Source organism: Pyrgilauda ruficollis, unplaced genomic scaffold, assembly GCF_017590135.1.
Source record: "Pyrgilauda ruficollis isolate IOZ18807 unplaced genomic scaffold, ASM1759013v1 scaffold14, whole genome shotgun sequence".
Classification (NCBI taxonomy): domain Eukaryota; kingdom Metazoa; phylum Chordata; class Aves; order Passeriformes; family Passeridae; genus Pyrgilauda; species Pyrgilauda ruficollis.
Genome location: NW_024512543.1, coordinates 7,493,376 through 7,512,389, shown reverse-complemented (window position 1 = coordinate 7,512,389; position 19,014 = coordinate 7,493,376). Strand labels below are relative to the sequence as shown.

Sequence of the window (19,014 nt, the reverse complement as noted above, 5' to 3'; positions counted from 1 at the left end):
CTAGGCCAGGACTAGCTTTGGCTAGTTGGCTGATGCTAGCTTTAGTTAAGAAGCCTACCCATTGGCAATACCAACCTACAGAATAGCACAGTGAGGATGCCTGCTACTATTTTAGTCTTGCTATTTTTGAAGGGCTTCTTAGACAATAAGTTACTGTCAGGAATGCATAAGTTGAACCCTTAATGACTTCCATATTGTTTGGAATAAATTACTGTATATATTTTATTTCTTTCTCAGCCAACATCTAAGGGTTATGCTCAGATAAAGGTTGGACCTTGAAAAAAACCCACATACAGAGTTGAAAGAGAATTGGACAGAAACAGAAAGGAAATGCTGCTGTATGTGTCATACAATCACTGCAACCTTTATGTTTTAATTACTCTTGCCCAGTATAATAACTTTCAGTAGCAAACATGTCCTTAGTAGATCCTGCCCCAAAGAATATGTAGTCATAGAGACTGAAAAGCAATAACAGAAAGCAAGAGTTACTCTCTTGATTCTAAAAAAGTGGCCATTAAATAAATACAAGAGGTTGGTGGCAACCCTACCTCTTGAAGGAAACCCTTCTCGTGATAATTTGAAGCTGAATACCATAACCATAAGTCAAGTGTTCCTGTCAGCCAAGTGTAATACTTACCTAACTCTTCTGAGGTCTTTGCACAAGCAATTTTATACTGACATCAGTGTCAGACTATTTGAATAAGATCTAAAGATAAAGGTTTCAGAAACTGGCTTGAGTGGAATGACATTGAAATGTCTTACTCAACTATTATTTCAATTAGATGCTCTGCAATCACTTGGTTTAAAATAAAAGAACAATTTCTAAGCATAAACACAGTAGGTTTCAATGTGTGGCTTACATTGACGTGTCTTGGAAAGGTAACACTGCAGTCCTCAGATAGCCCAGGTAAGTAATAAGCAGCTTCCTCCCGTGGTGAAGCTGCAAAGATCACTATCTGGCCATATTTACAACCACACCTGCAAAGCACCTAAGGAAATTAGTAGCTCCCTTACTCTGGCCAGGAAAAAGAGCCAGTGATACTGGATTTACTGTATGAAGTCTTTGTTTAAGATAACAGTGGTTCAGGAGATAGGTAAGAGGATATAGCACCTTTTACTTTTCTGAAACAGGACTGGATCTTGATAGCCAGAAGGACAGTTCATTTACAAATGATTGCTGCTCAGACAGACAACCTGTAGTTTTGTTCTCATTAACAGCAGGTACTGAAAATGGTTGTTCAGAAAGTATTCAAAGATCTAAAATAATTTCAGAATGGCTATGTTGTTTGCTTAGAATGGGGCAAGGGAGAAACAGTGAAAAATTATAAAGCTTTTATTTCAAAGTTAAATGTTACATGTCCTAAATGTGCTTCATAGCTCCTAGTTTCACATGGTAATTTTGACTTGAAAAATTGAGATATATTTTAATAAAGTTTTTGGTTTTGTTTGGATTAACTTTTTACAGTGGCTAAAGAAAACAAATATGGAAAAAATATTTTGGGGGTGAGCTAGGGAAAAAAATACTTTTTTTCTCAATTTCTGAGAACATTTAAAAAAATGTGGTTTGAATTTGACTATACACATTTATTTTCTTAGGTAACTGTAATTTTCCTGACCTAGCCACTGAGCTAAACAAGCTATAAACTGACTTATGAGGCAAAAAAAAAGTGACTGTTATCTCCCATTGTCTCTGTCTGGCAAAACAATACATTGCAAAATGCGCAGTCTTCCACCTCCACCTACTCAGTGGTGTGGCTGCATCTAGGCCTAGAAAGAGCCATCACTTATCTCTGTTTAAAAGTTTTTATGGAATGAATGAATGAAAAACTTTTCTGAAACAAAGTCATGGGAGGTTTGTATTTATAGGAGTGTGCTTTGGTAATTGCCATCCTTCCTCATGAAGCTGCTGGGACCAAGGGTGGGAGGACTCTGAAGACAGTGCCTCAGTGAGCATAGTTTTTGTACACCAAAGCTGAGTTTGAAATTTTGCAGTGCCGTTGCTGGGGCAAGTAATCATCTTCACTGAATTAGACTTCTGTATCTTTTGTAGGTTCTGTCCCTGATAGCTTTTCAGTTTATGCCTCCAGTAGGATAGTCCAGTTCACAATCATTTGGAGTTGCTGCCACTCTGCTGCTTGGTTTTTGGCAGCTCAGTAGCTTCCTGCAAGGGGCAGTTAGTGAGCAGCCCACTGGGTAAATTGCATGTAGCTGAACGCTATATTAATTGACTTTAATTTCTTTCATGCTGAGCTTGCAGCATGGGCTTGCATTCCTTCCATTCTGATTTTGTTTCACAGTCTCTTGTGTGCATTACCCAAATGCCAACAGGTAGTGTATGAATCAATTTAACCTCAGTGTAATTTGGTATGTCTTTTTATCTCTTCCCCCACCCCAGCTTATTTCCTAGTACTTTCTTAATAGTAGTTTGGAAAAGAAGTGAGATTCAGTCACAAATGTGGAATGAGACTGTCTTAATTAACAAGTAAAATCTTTCTAGAATAGCTCTTCTCTTTATTGCCTGAACTGTCTTTTACAATCTGATGCTGCAGGTACAGTATCATATTTTCTGAGTCTAATTCCACTAGTAGAAGCCTGGCATGACAATGTCCTCCCTCTAAAAAGGAGAGGGGCAGGACATTCTGTACCATCTTGAGGTGGTTGCCTGGTTATTATCTAGTTCACTGACATATTCTGCTGTGCCCTCTTCGCTTCAGGTTTAGCCTTTTAGTTTTGTTGTTCCTTCCTTACGCAGTTGACTTTGTCTTACTTTCCACATGCTGTACATTTTTAATGTCTGCAGCAAGCCCTGATGTCACATAGTCCACCTCCCTGATGTCCAGGAGGAAATGGATGTAGTAGTTGTCAGCATGCTTTTTGACAAGAAACACAAAACATTTTACGTATTTTGGCCATGCTCATTTACTGGAAACATTAAGTTCTTGGAGGGGTTATTGGAAAAATTAGTTTCATAGCTCTCCGAAATAACTTTTGCACCTTTATTTGAAAGCAGTCTGGGAGCTTTTTTCTTCTTTCCTGTTCCATTAAGACATGGGTGTCCCTGCATTAAAACAGCTGTTCTGCTATTAATGTGTTGCTCTGTTTCCAGGCAGACATACCACTCTTTGAGTGGAGTTCATTGTTCTCTGGCTGGTTTCCACTTGCCTTCTCTTTAGCAGGTAAATTTGTCCATGTACTACTTTGGTCTCTCAGCTCACTATAGCAGCAGACTGTCTGATCAAAGCTGCAACAGCAATACAAAAGTGGAAAACCAAGACTCCTCTCTGAATAAGAGCTTTTTTCCTTTATTTTCTGCCTTTTTTCCTTATCTCTGGAAATGGGATGTTACAGACTCCTGTGTCCAAGGAAGCAAGAAGTGTGTGCACTGCAGTCTTATCTGATCCTATGAAAATGCCCAAGTGAGGCTGTTAAAACAGTGTTACTGCAGGAGTCCTGCAGGCTTACACAGTTAATTGCTCTGAACTCCACATTGCTTTCAAATGAGTTTTGGTTGATTTTCCCCTGAGCTTTGTAACTGCTCTTTGATGTACCAGACCTTTATTTCAGATATCTTTCTTCTTAGTAGTTCAAAGATTTCAACCTAGTGCATCTAGTCCTCACTGGTGGTGAACATGGTGCTGCTTTCCAGAGCAGAGTCTGCAAAATGTCAATTTGAGTGGTTGATTGTCACTTGCAGAAGCCCAGGAGCATCTGCCTAAAACTGATTTTAACTGGTGACAGTTTTTTGTGGAAAATATTTTACAAAGTGGATGATCCACAGTGTGTATCTGACTTTCATGAAAATTCTGAAGCCAAAGATTTCAGGTATATCTATTTTTCTAAACAACTATTGTGGTTATAATTATTTTTTTTTTCTCTTGTCAAAAACCAAATTCATAAGTATTATTTGAAGAAAGTTAACTCTTGACATTCTCCATTAGTTTAAGGTGTGTGTCCACTGGCTTGATCCTATCTGGTATTACTATGCCGCAGTGAGAACATACCTTACTGAAAACTTAGGGTGGCCTCCAGGCCTTTTCCAAGTCTGGGTCTGTACACCATGAAATTGCAAGTGTGGATTAAGGTACAGACAGAGCAGGTTGCCTGGAGCAATGTCCTGACAGGAACCCTGTCAGCAGGTCACAGTAGGCATGGGAGAAGTGGAGGAAGCCATGCCTCTGCCATCTTCAGGGATGCCTTAGGACCCAGCACTGTCAACAGCAAGTTGGTGGGGGAACAGGATGGGAAGCTGGGAAATGTCAAGTTTTCATATTCATATAAGAAGCAGATAGAGGGAAAAAGCCCAGAAGGCATGCAGCTTTCCCTTTCTCTACCAATATTTAATCTCAATTTCACCAGCATCTCTGACTTGGCCAGGTGATCAGCCAGTCAAGTAGGCACTTCCAGTTGAGAAGTCGTGATCTACTGTTTTTCAGAAAGATTCCCAATAATATATTGGGAGTTTTTTTCCAATTGTAGGAAAAGAGTGCTTGGAAGTGGGTTGGTCTCCCACCAGACATTGTAATAGGTGAAGTTTGGTTCACTATTCCCTTTGGCTTTTTTATTTATTTATTTATTTATTTTGGTGAAGTATTCTGTGGAAGAACTTAAAAGCTACTGAAAATTAGTCTTCTGACTAGATATGTGGAAGAAGTGAGAGTGAAGGAAGACTTTCTGAACATGTCAGAATCAACCCAAAAACCTGGTGGGAGGATGCTGGGGCAATAGAAAATTGTGAGAAATACTAAAAGTGTCACCCTTTCCTCTCACCTCTGACATTGCAGATCTTTCCCTCTCAGATGTAGGAGGCTCTCCTCCACACAGAGGAGGCAGAGGGTGGAGCTCGGCGCCTGTATAAATTATATGTGTCCTTCAGGTTATTTCAGCAGCAGCAGCAGCACAACAAGCTGCCAGTGTGTTTGTCAGCTGACAGATCTGTTAACCAAATTGGGGTTTCGGTCGCTGCCGCCATCTTCAGTGCCATGGGGAGCCCACCAGCCAAGGTAAGAGAGCGGCAGCGCCGCGCTCCGCTGTGGCCGGGCACCTCGCTTTGGGCCTCTGTGCTCCAGCTCTCCCCAGCAAACTCCCTCCTCCGTGCATCTCCTGGGATGCCCAGGCTGCTGTGGTGTGGCAGGGGCATCCTGAGCTTTGCAGCCTCACCGCTTTCCTCTTTTGCCTGACAGCAGCTGATGTGTAAGCGAGCTTCAGTGAAAACACAGAGCAAACGGGGCGCTTTGCTTTGTCCTTGTGTACATGCCGCAGTGAAGTCCCTGAAGAAGGAGGGGACTGCTCTTGAAGAGTTTACCTCCCGTAAAATTAGACTGCTTTAGCCCTCCTGTGTGCTTTTCTTTGGATAGCACATGTTCATTGCTTGCCCCAGCTGAAATAAACCAACAGCTTTATCTAGAAACAAAGCATAATCTATATTACTTTAGCTGCAGGGGAGACATCTAATGACCTGTTTGACCTGTTTAGATCTAACTATTTTTAATGTAATGTTTACAGCTTGTGCAATTCTAGTGGAAGTATTTCATGTCTGGACTTGAGTTTTTGAATAATAAGTTCCATTCAGAGATTTTAACTGATGGCTTTTAGTATAAATCAACAGAACTATTAGCTGAAAATTCTTTTCTCATGTGTATCTTTAAAAAATACTGGACCTGGTGTCTGAATGCAAGGCATGGATTATTTACAGATAATAATTCTTTATGTATCAAACCCTTCATCAAATTTTGCAACAAATAAAAGAACTTTGGGCATTCATGGGCTTCAAATATAGTGAGAAGCAATGTTGCATGCTACAGCCTATGGAGATCATTAATTGTGCCATGGTAATATTTGCAGGCAAAGTTAAAGATTAGAAAAATATCAGTAACTTGAATGGATGGCTCAAGGGATGGCTCAAGATTAAAAATATACAAACATTCAGACAGAAAATAAATTGTAAATGCTGTGTACTTTCTGGATAAGATTTGTATCTAGTCCATCTACCAGTTAGATCCAGATGTATCTCTCGATTGTAGATATGAATATTATCTATCATGTTGTATCTAGTAAGACAGTTCTGGAGCTGATAGATGGGTACATAGCTCAGATATAATTTTATCTAGAAAGTTTCAGTGACAGAATTCTTGCATTTTATCCCAATGCTGCAACTGCTGTTCTATGAGTACAGACAGACTCCTGGTTAATAGGCACCACTGCCAAAAGGTTTGAGTGCAAGTGTAGTTTCAGGTCAGAAAGCTCCTGTTCCCAAGGAAGGAAAATAATTCAGTACTGCAGGTAGCTCTGCTGCTGTGTCAGGCAAGTGCGTGTTTCAGTGTGTATAAGTTGGTAAATAGATATGGAAATAAGAGCAAAGTGGTTTTGTGGTTTTTTTTTCTTTTCCATTAAAAAACCCACATGTTTAGAAATGTGTGGATACTTTGAACTATCTAGGAAGACCTGCTAACCTCCCAGTTAGTTTTTTGCACTTTAAGAGAACTACCAAATTGACACAGAAGTGATTATCAGTATTAATTTGCAACTTCTCATATTCCTAATAATGTCTTTTTTTTCTGCTCAGACAAGAATAATCCCTCCTTAGAAGTTTTATTTTGTGGACTATGGAATAATTTTCGTTTGGCAAAACACTCAGAAATTTTGTCAATACAAAGCCCTGAGGGACCCACTCATATGTATAAAGAGGTGACTGATATATATGAACAGGAGATGCATCCCAAATCCACAATGATTCTTGAAGTAATCCATCAGTGATTACATGAAATTACAGTATATGTTTGTAAGGTGAATTAGATTTCCTCACTAGTTGTTCAACTTCCAATGATAAAATTTGGGACAGTTGTGATTCCCAAGCAAAATAAGACTCTCATAGTTTTCTATATTTCTTCTGTGAGTCACTTTTTCCACTAGAACTTTTCATCCCTTTAATTTTAATGAAAGTAGGCAGCTGGTTGGAAGGACAAATTTCTAGCAGCGTTCTAACTGATGGAAGGGCTAATAGCCCATACTAGATGTTAGAGGATTTAGTGGAAGAGAGTACTTTAGAACCAGGCTGGTAACTAAACTTTCTTATAGTTTATACATTTATAGATTTAATCTCAATTTGATAAATTGCCAAATTGTAGTTGGACCAAATCCTCAGTATCTAACATAAAAGAATGGAATGAATATGCCAGATAATTACATTTGGTGTGAGATATTGTGGGCAAGATATTGTACAGCTTCTAGTACACCACTGGAGAAAGAAGTAATCCATGAAAGAAATTAATTATTCATGTCTGAAACATATGTATAAAGCTGAGTGATAAATCCTACAGCTATTTTCAAAATGTCAGAAGACAGCAAAATCCTCATCCAAAGCTTAATATGATTTGGTGTTATCCCGTGGTGATAACTGCTCAGAGAGCTGCCTAAGCTTGGTGCAGGAAGAGTGAAACACTGACATTCCAATCAGCCTTCCAACATGTACAAACCAAGGACTTATTCCTAGAAAAAAAAAAAAAAAGAAAACAGGGAGTTATGGGATGAGGTTCCCAGACTGCAGAAACTTCCCTAGAATACTGACTTTCTAATGAAGGTGGCCATGAGATCATCTTCTAGTAGCAGCATAGAGGGACAATAAATACTGAAATCAAACATATGAGCTCTTGGTAGACTTTTCTTCTTTTGCTGCCATCCACAGATTGTTTTGGTAGGCTCCTCAATATTTATGAGCTTTGAGATTTCATATGCTCAAAGTTGTCTTTTTGGAATGAAACCTTAAGTGACTAAACTGCCTGTAAACAAAAGATTTATGTGTCCTTCCAAGGCTCATCAACATTCCTATGGAAGGAAGTCAGTGAGCATGTGTTATTACAATCAATGAGATTGTGGCAACTGATGTGAATTTTCAGTCTGTTAAGGTTTGGTACAGCTGTGGCAATTCTGACATGCTAGTTTTATCTCCTGATTACTGACTCTTCTGTATTTTAAACAGAAATTACTCTCAAAGCTTGGTTTGAAAGTACAGAAATATAGTTTAATGCTAAATACTGTCAAGAAAAGAAGTTTGTTGGATTCTTTATTTTCCCCTCCCCCCCAAGTTTTAGACTTCCCTTTGGTACTCTGGAGATGCTACTATTTATTGGCCTGGAGTGTTATTGTTTAGGATGCAGCGATGCACAGGTAGCTGAATCCTGCACTATGTTGTTGGCCCCAGTGTCACACTAGTAATTTCCCAGCAAAAATAGAATGATGTGCTTCTGGGAAAGCTGCCTTCGACTCTGGATGTTTACAGAGGGGTTTTGTTACTCTCTGCATGCCTGTACAAGAAACCATGTTTCTCCCAAGGAAGTGAATTAAAACCAACAAGATCAATGTAGCTGCAAACCTGTCAAGGGCTGTCTGGATAGGGTGTCTGCACTCATCAAGCTGCATTAATTGTGAAGTTACATGTTGCTTTTCATGCTATGAAAATAGCAAATGGTACCTCTAACTGTCATTATTTTTTGTAGAAGGGTATTCTGGAGTACCAGCACTTTCAGGCAAAGATGTTATTTTAGAGCACACAAATCAGACCCTGGGAGTCTGCTCTGGGCTCTTGTTGAAGAAAATTAGCTCTGCCTTTATCTGATGAAAAAAGGAATTAGCCCGCTTCTGAATGGTTATCACAGATTGGAGTAACTGCAATCTTGGGAGAGGGATGGTTTCTGGCTTCCTTGTGGGATTTACAGAGCCCTCAGTGTTTATTATGGCCACATTTTCCCATCTGAATCTGTTTGCTTTTTATCCTGCAATAACACCAGGACTAAACTGCACTGAATCAGGAGGAGTGAAAAGTCACCTTTGATATTTCCATCATTTGGCAAATGTTGACATGTTTAAGGAAAGTGCTGTTTGAAGGGGAAGGGAGAGGAGTGAGGCACTCTGGCTGAAGTGGCAGAGGATGAAAACATGACATCTATCACATCTGAGAGTACTCTGAAGATGACCTGCAGATGAACCATTTTTATAAGTAGTTAGGAAATTTTCATCACGAAAAATTTCAAAGCAAAATTTATGCCAACATGTGTTTCTTCAGTGAAGGCAGATTCCGTGAATGGTTTGGGCTTCTGTTGAGCAAGGGAGAAGTTGATTACAAAATGACTAAGAATTAACATATTAATTAAAACTAGTCACCTCTGTAATTGTCTACATAATCCAATAATTCACGTAAATGAAAACCACTAAGTATGCTGAGTGAGTGTTCCAGCTGGTTGTTCTATGATAAATAACTATTTGCACAGGAAAATTGAAGTCAAATTCTTTCAGCGGGCAACTGGAATAACATGGAAGTGTCCCAATTAGAACTTGTAATGTCCACAATGCATTAAACTAAGGAAATTTTAAATATGTCAGTTTTAAATTTGGAGGAAAACATACTAGAAAGAGATCTTGTCACACAAAAACAAATTTGCTTTGCAATTTTTATCAAGCCAAGAGACAGACTAAAGTGATTTTATAGGTTTAACAAGGGTTTCTCCAGTCAGGGCAGCTCTTAAATGTAAATCCAAATTTAAAAAGTGTGTAACTTTAAGCGACATAATAAAATTTAATATTAGGCCTTTATTTGAACATGCTAATTCACAGTGCAGATGATATCCATCTTATGTAATGTGATTTAGCTCTAAACAAGCCTGAATGAAACTGAATGCAGGCTATTCTCATCTCTAATAAACATGTCCAATAATAGTCTCACCTCATTTTAAAAGAATCTCAGATTAACTGTAGTGAGTGGCTCTTTCTGTAGAAGGGTTCCTCCTTCTTTAACAGTTTGTATCTACAGAGTTAATAATTTCCTTGTCAGGAAAATTAGTCATGGTGCTCACTTTAAAAATAAAATTGTCAAATTATTTAGTGACAGTGTAATGAGGTTCTCTGTTTAGGCAAATAGAGATATTATTTTAGTTGGTAGTTTAAGCTTTAAGTTTTAATTTATTAGTGGTAGTGAGACTGTAATAACTGTATGTTATTATTTCTTAATATTGCTGACAAGCCATGCTAGTATAGCATGCAGAAAAACAAAACCAAAAAAACCTAGCAGAAAATTAAAAGGAAATTTAAATGTATCCATTTAAAAAAGATTAAAGATTAAAATATTAAAATATTTTCCCTGCTTCTGTTATTAAGATTGTTACATTCATATATGTGTTCATTCATTCTTCTCAGAACATCTTTTGAAAATGACAAGTATTTTCTGATTAGCTTACCCTGGAAAGCTGTGACTGTTAAGAGTTAGGAACAAGTAACTTGAAATAGTGTTAAAATTATAGCCTACCTGTGATAGAAATAAATCTCATGTCTGGAAGTCAAGTGCTTCCATTTCCATTGGGTATTTTCAGGATACACAATGATATGGAATTCTGTGATACCATACCTGCAAAGCAGAGCCGTTTTTATTTTGTCTGAAGGGTCTCTGCTGGGCCTGTGGTCTGTTCCCTCGAAGTGAGCAGGGCCACTTGGTGAGCTGGCTGTACTTACAAGCATCACAGAAATTTAATCTTAGTTCAGATACAAAGTCAGAAGTCTGTAGCGCATTTTGTACCATGTCCTGGCCCAGGTAGGTCAGCTGTGCCATGACCTGGGCAGGCAGCTGCAGTTCCTAATACCGCCTTCCAAAGGCCCCATTCTGACCTATGGGTGGCACAGGACCCTTGGGGTGTTGGCAGTACAACCATCACTGTGCATCAGGTTGCCTGAAAACAAGTGCCTCTGGGGTGACAAGGAAAGCTTTCCTTACCATTGTCCGAGCCCGTGTTTTCTCTCAGTCTTCATTTACTCGAGCTCCTTAGCAAACAGCCCAGTGTGCTGCTGTGCTTTCATCTCAGCATGGTGTACTGCCACTTGAAGGTGGTCACCTCCCTTCAAGCAGACATGGGCAGACTGTCCCCTGTACTGTTCAAAATACATCTTGGTTTTTTGCATTCTGAGCTGATCAAATTATTGCATTTGTTTTCTCTGCAGATGAAGTTTTGCCCCATCCACATGCTTTCTGTAAGAATCATACAAGCTAAGAACATCAAGTCAAGAGACCTGTGTGAGTTGTGGTTTGATTGTGTTTTTAGTCATCTCCAGAGTTTACACAGTGAGCAATATTCTTAAGTTCTGCAGGTATGCAAGTAACGTACGTAAAGCAGAGCAATATAAATATTAATGCCAGGGTTATAATTAGATCAAATGTCTTAGGTATCATTAGACGGGAGTACATCTCTAGTGGCATTTCGGGGAACTGGTAAAAAACAAGACACCCAGATTAATTTTCTGGGCCAAGCAGGGAAGGTAGACTTCATTAGGACACTGCAATCTATGAATCTCCTTGGGCAGGATTTTTGCCACGCAGGCTGTGAACTTAGGGACCTTTTATTGAAATGTACCAATTGTACACAATAATCAAAGGTGAATTAGAGAATTTCAAGCCTTCTAAAATACTTTATCTTTCAGGGTATTTGCTGACCAGTCACAATAAATTATATTGATAGTTTTGTTTAAGGAGGACCTCTGCAGATCCAGTTCTAAGCCCATGCTGAGCATGCAGGCAAAACAGACTTTTATGTGTACTTTTATGTTCAAGTGTCTTTAACTCATTATCTCCCCTTCACAGCCTCCTCTGTCTCCTTCTCCAGGTGTGCTGTGGACCAACCATTCAGCTGCCATTTTTGCTGAGGTCTCCAATGAGCTCCTCAGTTAGGACAGAGGCATTGAGCTGCCTTTTCTCAGTTTTGAAACTTCTAGCCTGTGTGTTCCTCTAGCGAAAAATTACTTACTCAGCAAAAAACCCATCACTTTGCAATGATTTACTCGAGTTACAGCTGAGACCATCCATGCCTTGCCATGCAGGGCCGAGCCTGGATGTGAGGGAGATCAAAGGGAGTGAATGCCCTGTTGATTGAATAACTGCCTGCCAAAGGCTTCCTGTGCTCCCGTGGCAAATGGGACACTAGAAAGGTGTTAGTGTGGCAAGGCCTGTATTTCTGAGTTTCAATGATCTCTTCTATCTACTCTATTGAAGGGACAGTTCCACTTTCGTGTCAAAACCTTGCGGGGCAATGTTATTCACTGCTTGATACCAGTCTGAAGTATTTAGGCATCTCGGGCTGCAGTAGAAATCTTCCATCAAGTCCTGACTCCAGCTCTGAAAGACATCAACTGGGAGATTTCCTTTCACACCGTTGCCAAGCTTCACAAAGTAAATGCTCTTCCCCACCCTGGCTCTCCCCAAAGGATGGCTGCTCGAGGCACTGCCTGCACTAACCATAAGGAATAGATGTAGGATGGAAGTGAAATGAAGATTTCCGACTTGCTTGTGCCCTCCAGTTCTAGGGCCCACGTTGGCCTTGAGCGGCAGCAGATCATCTTGCCTAGCGCCTAACACCTCTAGACAGCCATTACGTCCCCTCCGCATGCTTGTGTGACTCAGCTGAGCAAGGCAGACTCTGTTCTTTGCTGTAATATGCATTCTTCTTTCCCGTAATCATCCTAACAGCCCTTTGTGGAACCAGCTGTAGTTTCAGTTTAACTTTTTAACATCATTGACTGCAATTGTGAGGACTATGCCTGAGGAATGGTCAGTGGGCATAGTCCACTTTCCTCTTTCTCTTCACATGGGAAACGTGGCTCTTAGTGTACTTTGTGCGTGCATGTGTACATTTGCATTTTATAGTTCTCAGTAATTAGATGGTGTTCCTTGGTTGTTTCCAAATGGTGATCTCTTTACTAATTAAAAAAAAAAAAGTAGTAATATTTATTAATCTCCAGGATTAAGGCCTAGCCCTACTGTTCCTCTATAACACTGGCATCAGGTTTTTAATTTTTCTCTGCTGCAGTGACGGCATCAGACTGCTATGTACGCTTGTGGCTGCCGTCTGCTTCACCTGGAAAGCTTCGGACCAAAACCATCAGGAATTCTGACAACCCTGTCTGGAATGAGACTTTCTACTTTAGGATCCAGAGGGAAGTTGAGGTAGTAAAAAAATAGAATTTTCACTAATTTGAATAGCTTGGAATCCTCAGTATCCATTTTGATGCTCTGTGCTAAATAATTTAAGCAAATGCTTGCTTAACAGACTGGTTTGCACAGAGAACAGTAGACATAAGAAGTAGTATTTTGCTCAGTTATTTACAGACATTGGTGATGTAAATGCCTGTATCTAAGGTAGTCCAGAATCCCTTTGTTGTCACCTGAGTGGAATAAGCACTACTGTTGCATACTTCTGTACTTTGAAAGAGCTTTCCCTCCACCAGTTCTAAGGGAAGAGTAGAGAAGTTGCTGTGGTGTAGACAACAAATTTAATCCTTCCCTAAATTGTGACATTTGGAGAACTTTGAGAATGAAAAAACGAAGTCTGTTCTTCAGGTGGGTTATCAGTGGGGTGCAGAGCACTGGTATCTTTTCTGTCTCAGGAGAGGAGGAACCTCTGTTGTAGGTGGTTGTTTTCCATTTCACAAGTTTCCCAAGACTGGGTGTAATAATGTTCTACATTAGCAGACTACTGAAAGAAAGGACATGCTTTTTTATTCTTACTGCTCTGCTAGTGAAACAGTTGCAAAAATCTATAATTTTTTTTTTGTTTCTGCCTAACAGAAGCTTAATAAATGTTCTTATTCATTTTTTCTGCTACCAGAATATTTTAGAATTGGCAGTGTGTGATGAAGATGCACTCACCAAAGATGACATGCAGTTCACAGTTCTTTTTAATGTTGCTAGAATCAGACCTGGGGAGACAATCCGTGAGACATTTGCTTTGAAATCAGAGGTAAGGGCTGAAAAAAAACACAGGGAGAGATTGACAAGACCTCATTGTCCACATTGTCATCCATGTTAGGTAGGGTTTGGATCTTCATGAACAGGTAGCCTTATATGTCATTATCAATACCTCATCAAAACAGATATAGTTTTGCTGTATTTTTGTGACATCATGAATGTCTTTTTACAAATTCAGAAAATGAAGCAGCTTCTGTCTCATGCTCTCTCAGGGCAACATATTTTGACAGGAGGCATCTGTAAATAATAATTTTTATCTTTTAGAATCTGAAGAAATACTTATTTACCTTTCAGCTTTATCCCACTTTTGCCATGCTTCAGGGAAATTTCCTCATAAATGGCAACTTATTTATTAAAAACATGAAAACAATTCACTCATTACTTGAATTAAATGGTTCTTTCAGGCTTTTTTCCCTGTTGGTGTTCATGCTGGGTTTCCTTCTAGTTGATTCAGATTCCTCTAGCTCATAGCAAAGAAACATCTGTCCTGCTAACATCTTTGGTATTTTATTAAGGAGCCCATGAAAGAGAGTTGCCCAGTAAACAAAGCTGGGATAGGTCTGTGACAACTCCTGGGCTTGTCTGAGCTGTTGCTGAGGTGTTGCTACACTCTCATTACAGGAGGGAGACAGCCCATAAAAACAGCTACTTCCCACATGCTGAAAGCTGTTAACATGGATTTTCCTTTTGACCCTGCTGGCTGGTGCTGTGCACTTCTCAGCCAGTGAGTGAGTCACTGGGAAATACAATGATTCAATAACCACTTCAGTCACTTGCCTAATTCATCTCTCCTGCATTCAGTTCATATGTGCTTTAAGTGGTTTGTATGTGAAAATGTCTCTGGTCTTAGTGACATTTGTTGCTGGGCTTTGATGCCCTTCTCCCATGCACATTCTCTTGCAGAGAGCCATCATATTTCCTTTTCAATCAAGCTCTCCCTCTCAATCAGAGAAGGAAATATGTATAATTCTACATATCACACAATGGGACATTGTTGATTCTATGTGCCAGACTTTCACAAGTCTGTGGTTTCTGTTGTATTTCAGCTTTGGAAAGACACAAAACCAAACTTCTTTTGGTATCATTAGCAGAAGAGATGTCAGTGCTTTGAAGTGCTTTTTAGATGAATCTGTGCTGCCAAATTCTTGCGGCCTTCAATAATCTGTATTTATTTTACCTGTTTCTGTTTAGACAGAGAGGTGCTCTAAGAAATGGGAAAGTTTGGAAGTGGAATTCTGGATGGAAAGAGTGTGAGTAAAACTCCAAAGCTAAAAGGTATAGATCTGCCAGGGAGTAATGATACCTCCAAGGATGAGAAACTTCTTCCAGCTCTTTCTCCCAGCAGTGAACCTAAATTACAGTTTCAAACTTTTTTTTTTTTTTTTTACCTTATCATCTCTAGCTAATTCCACCTTCCAGTATATTTCATACAAATCTTAAACTTCTGTTGGACATGTATATCTAGATCCTGGAAATGTAATAAAATTGTCAATGTGATAACTTTTACACAAGATGCATGTCAAACTTAATGTGAGTGCTCTTCAAATTGTTGATCTTAACTGAACAATGCCTAGAACATTGTGGAATTTCTCAGAGACCATAAAATTTGTCTTGTATTATTATAACAATGTATACGTGGAGTTATGTAGACAGTACTAGAAAAGTCATCCATTTAGCAATAGCTTAGCTAAACTGAAGAAACATACAAATCAAGAAATAATGAAAATAAGACCATCCCCCTCAAAGTGGTAATCAGCATTGTCTGCAGGAGAACAAGTCCCATAAGATAAACTTTACCTGTGTTTTAAATCCTATCACAGCCTTGGTTGAAGAGGAACCTCCTAAACTACACATTCTGGAATATTTGAGTTTAACATTAGCCAAAAAAAAAAAAAAAAAAAAAAAAAAAAAAAAAAAAAAAAAAAGTAGTCCAGTGAAAAAATCTGGCTAACTTGCGTGATCAGGGGAAGGAACTGTAAGCAAGACAAATAAGACTTCTTATTCTTAAACATGAGGAAACTGCAGAAAAAAATCATTTGTGTTCTTGGTTAATTTCTCCCACAGTGAAACTCAAAATGTATTTGATTTACCTGTGAGAGGTACCTTAAGAGATGGTATCACATATGATGATGGTAATAATCTCCTGCAACTGTGGAAGCAGTGACAGTCAGTCACATGAAAGGTCAGAATGAGAAGCAGTGCTTGGGAACTGGATTCAGACTAGAAACAAGAGGAACATCTTTCATCATTCAAGTTATAAGGCATTTGGGAGATGACTATCCTTAGAAATCAAACCTAGTTATTTAAATACATTGTACAGTTGAAATAGAAGTTTTAAGCCTGGAAATGGTGTTTGGTAAAATAACCTGAACTTACAAAGGTTATGTAGTAGGTAATTTCAATGACGTTTTCAGGTATATGAAAGAATTTATGAATGTGTGTAACATAGAGGTGTTGGAATATTTGCCTCAGTGAAAGATGCTGTTAGTAGACTCTACACATTATTCATGTAATTAAACCACATCCATTCAGTGACAGACCAAGGTCTTAAAAGGTAAAATATCTGGGACAAAGACTTTTTATTGCTTACCTCTGTGTTTTGCAGTCACACATATAGCACAGTGGGAGCTAATTCTTATTTACCATTCATTTGTGATCAGCCATAAGTTATAATATGAACTAGTCAGAAATGTTTTTTCTAATAAATGTTTGCAGAACATATTAATAGTAGTCTTTGCTTTCCCCAGGTCGTGTGGTCACTTGTTAATAGCAGGGCATGATTCCACATATTCCAATATGCCTTTGTTCTCCTGTAACTTAGCATATAGTTTTAAACATTAGTATTTTTTATGGGCTTTCCTGTCTTTCTTTTTGTTTGGCTGCTGTATTTTGGTTCACATGCTTAGCATGGGATCATGTATTTTGCCTCTTAGAAAACAAATTGTGATAACTTACCTATATTCAATTTAAGTGGGAAAGGTTCTATAACTGCTACTTAAAAAAACTAAACAAAACACACCAAAATCCAGCTATTCACACAGCTTTTTTTGTTTGTTACTTGTTTTTGTCTTTTCAGTCCTGGTCCTCCAGAGCATCTCATTACCAATGATGTCCTAGTGGTAAGGTTCACATGAGAATTTACCTTGGAGTGACATCTCCCTCATTTTGATCCTCTCCTCTTCCCCCCCCATTTTGTAGAAAGAACACAATCTACCATGACAGATAAGAGCACAGTGTGCATTTTAAAGTCAGAGATATGGGACAGTGCCCTTGTCCCATACACAGCTCCATTGTTGCCCTCTCCATAAAAAAACCAGCAGCTGTGAGTCCTTGAAGTCCTCAGCTATTACAGATGTCAATGTGTTGCCAAGCTGTGGTTTGTTACTCTTGCAGAACCCCATATTTATTGGTGTTCAGAGTGAAAACTGATTGTGTTTCTCGTGACACAGCATGGCACTTGACAGGAAAAACAAAGGTTATGAAATGTCTGTAGAAGACAATAGTAGGTGTTCAGTGTGCTTATGACTGGAAGGGTATCTAATGTAACAGCTTTTTGGGAAATGAGTTTTTTAATAAAGAGTTATTTCAGTTGTTGAAACATAGAGCCCTGTTATGGTGTTAGTCAGCATGTGGTACATTACCTGTCTCCTCGGGCTGGCCCAGCAGCTAAGGAGTACCAAGGACTTCATGCCAACTCCTCCAAGCCTGTGCATGGTTCCCAGATGCTAGCCCTTGATACCCCTGAGGCAAAGTAACACATATTCTATTCTTTCCCCCTCATTTTCTGTGTGAGGCACAAGAGTTGCAATGACTGGCATGCATTGTTCCTGAAATGACTTGGAAATCTGTCCTGGCATGAGTTATTAAAGGTGAACTGGAGTGACTCAGGTGGAGGGTAGGGTGGAATAAATCCATGATTTCCCTACATCAGGGCCAATAAGAAGATGCTTTGTAGGCTAATCACTGCCACAATACACAGACACTCATCATCAGGTATTTTCCCCCACCCTTCCCAAATAATTATTAGATATATGTGTTTGGGCAACAGTGTGTTGTACAGAGTTTCCTGATTTTGGGATAATTTGAATGTGTTAACAACATCTGACAAGGCACCACTGTATTGACACTCTGACACAGTGCAACTTGGGCTACTGTCCTGGAATAATGAGCTCTGAATTTTCTCTTGGATCGCTCCCAGCACTGAGACCAGTTCATTTGGCTCAGTATTATAGGTGGTGGTTGTCTGCATGATGTTTCATTATTTGCAGCAGATGTGTTGTTTGCTTTTTTCACCCTTTTCCATTTCTGCCTTTTACAGTCCCGTGAGGTTTGCTGCTTGGAAGTGCATGTGGACATCAATGAAAGCAGGAAATACTTGAAAGGTATGGCAATTTCTCTGTGAACTGAGGACGTGACCAAACCAACCCTATTATAGTCATTCAGACCCAGATGGAGGCATTTTAGAGTACAGAGACAACTAAGAATGTTCTAAATTATATACAGGTAGTGATATATGATCTAAATAATAAAATGCAATGCGTTGAAATGCCCTGAACTGCCCTGGACGGGTCTCTGTGTCTTTTCCTTGGAGCTATCAAGTTTGGGCACAGTAGACTTTGCTGGTGGAAGTAAGAGCAGATGCTGACTCTGGGAGCACTCCAAGCTATGGGGGTAAGGAAGGAGTACCAGGTCCTGTGCTGTAGGAGACTTGCCGGTGCGGTAGTTTACAGAGGAGCTACCACAGAAAATTACTCCTCTAGAAAGTTTGCCAACTTTGCTAGCTCTTTTGCCTGAACAGCAGTATTATTCTCTAAACAAACCTGTTTTTACTAGAGGGTAAAAATCTCGTGCTTACCGTGCCTGCATCTCATGAGAGAACGCAGAAGACGACAGAGGACACCGACACTTTCTACTTCCACTGCGTGAAGGCTTGGGAGCCAGTTCTAAAAGTCAGGCTGCAGGTAATGGGCACCACAGCGCTGCTGTTCATGCTGCTTGCTTACTTCTGTGTGACCAAAACAGCAAAGAACTGCACCGCTTCTGCTCTGTGATACAACCCATGCTTTTTGTTTTGTATAGAAAGTTTCTGATAAGGAAGATGACAACAGCAATTTAAGTGACACCTTAACGGTACCTCTGAAATTTCTCCCTGTTGGACATAAAGTGAAAGTAACCCTTCCCGTAAGACATGTAAGTGTTTCATAATTTGTGTCTAGAAAGAAGAGTAGAATAACCCT

The 19,014-nt window shown here is 39.4% G+C and overlaps 1 protein-coding gene across 1 annotated transcript in view; it reads left to right on the top strand.

Moving 5' to 3' along the window:
- LOC121349482 (cytosolic phospholipase A2 beta-like) overlaps nucleotides 1-19,014 on the top strand; it is a 42,234-nt gene that overhangs the window by 9,827 nt on the left and 13,393 nt on the right. The window contains exons 2-11 of the mRNA XM_041459971.1: nucleotides 4,874-5,000; nucleotides 10,981-11,053; nucleotides 12,026-12,202; nucleotides 12,840-12,976; nucleotides 13,638-13,769; nucleotides 14,969-15,027; nucleotides 16,854-16,896; nucleotides 18,096-18,159; nucleotides 18,611-18,738; nucleotides 18,857-18,967. Of these exons, the coding sequence (XP_041315905.1) occupies nucleotides 4,874-5,000; nucleotides 10,981-11,053; nucleotides 12,026-12,202; nucleotides 12,840-12,976; nucleotides 13,638-13,769; nucleotides 14,969-15,027; nucleotides 16,854-16,896; nucleotides 18,096-18,159; nucleotides 18,611-18,738; nucleotides 18,857-18,967 (1,051 nt within the window). The remainder of the gene's footprint in view (nucleotides 1-4,873; nucleotides 5,001-10,980; nucleotides 11,054-12,025; nucleotides 12,203-12,839; nucleotides 12,977-13,637; nucleotides 13,770-14,968; nucleotides 15,028-16,853; nucleotides 16,897-18,095; nucleotides 18,160-18,610; nucleotides 18,739-18,856; nucleotides 18,968-19,014) is intronic.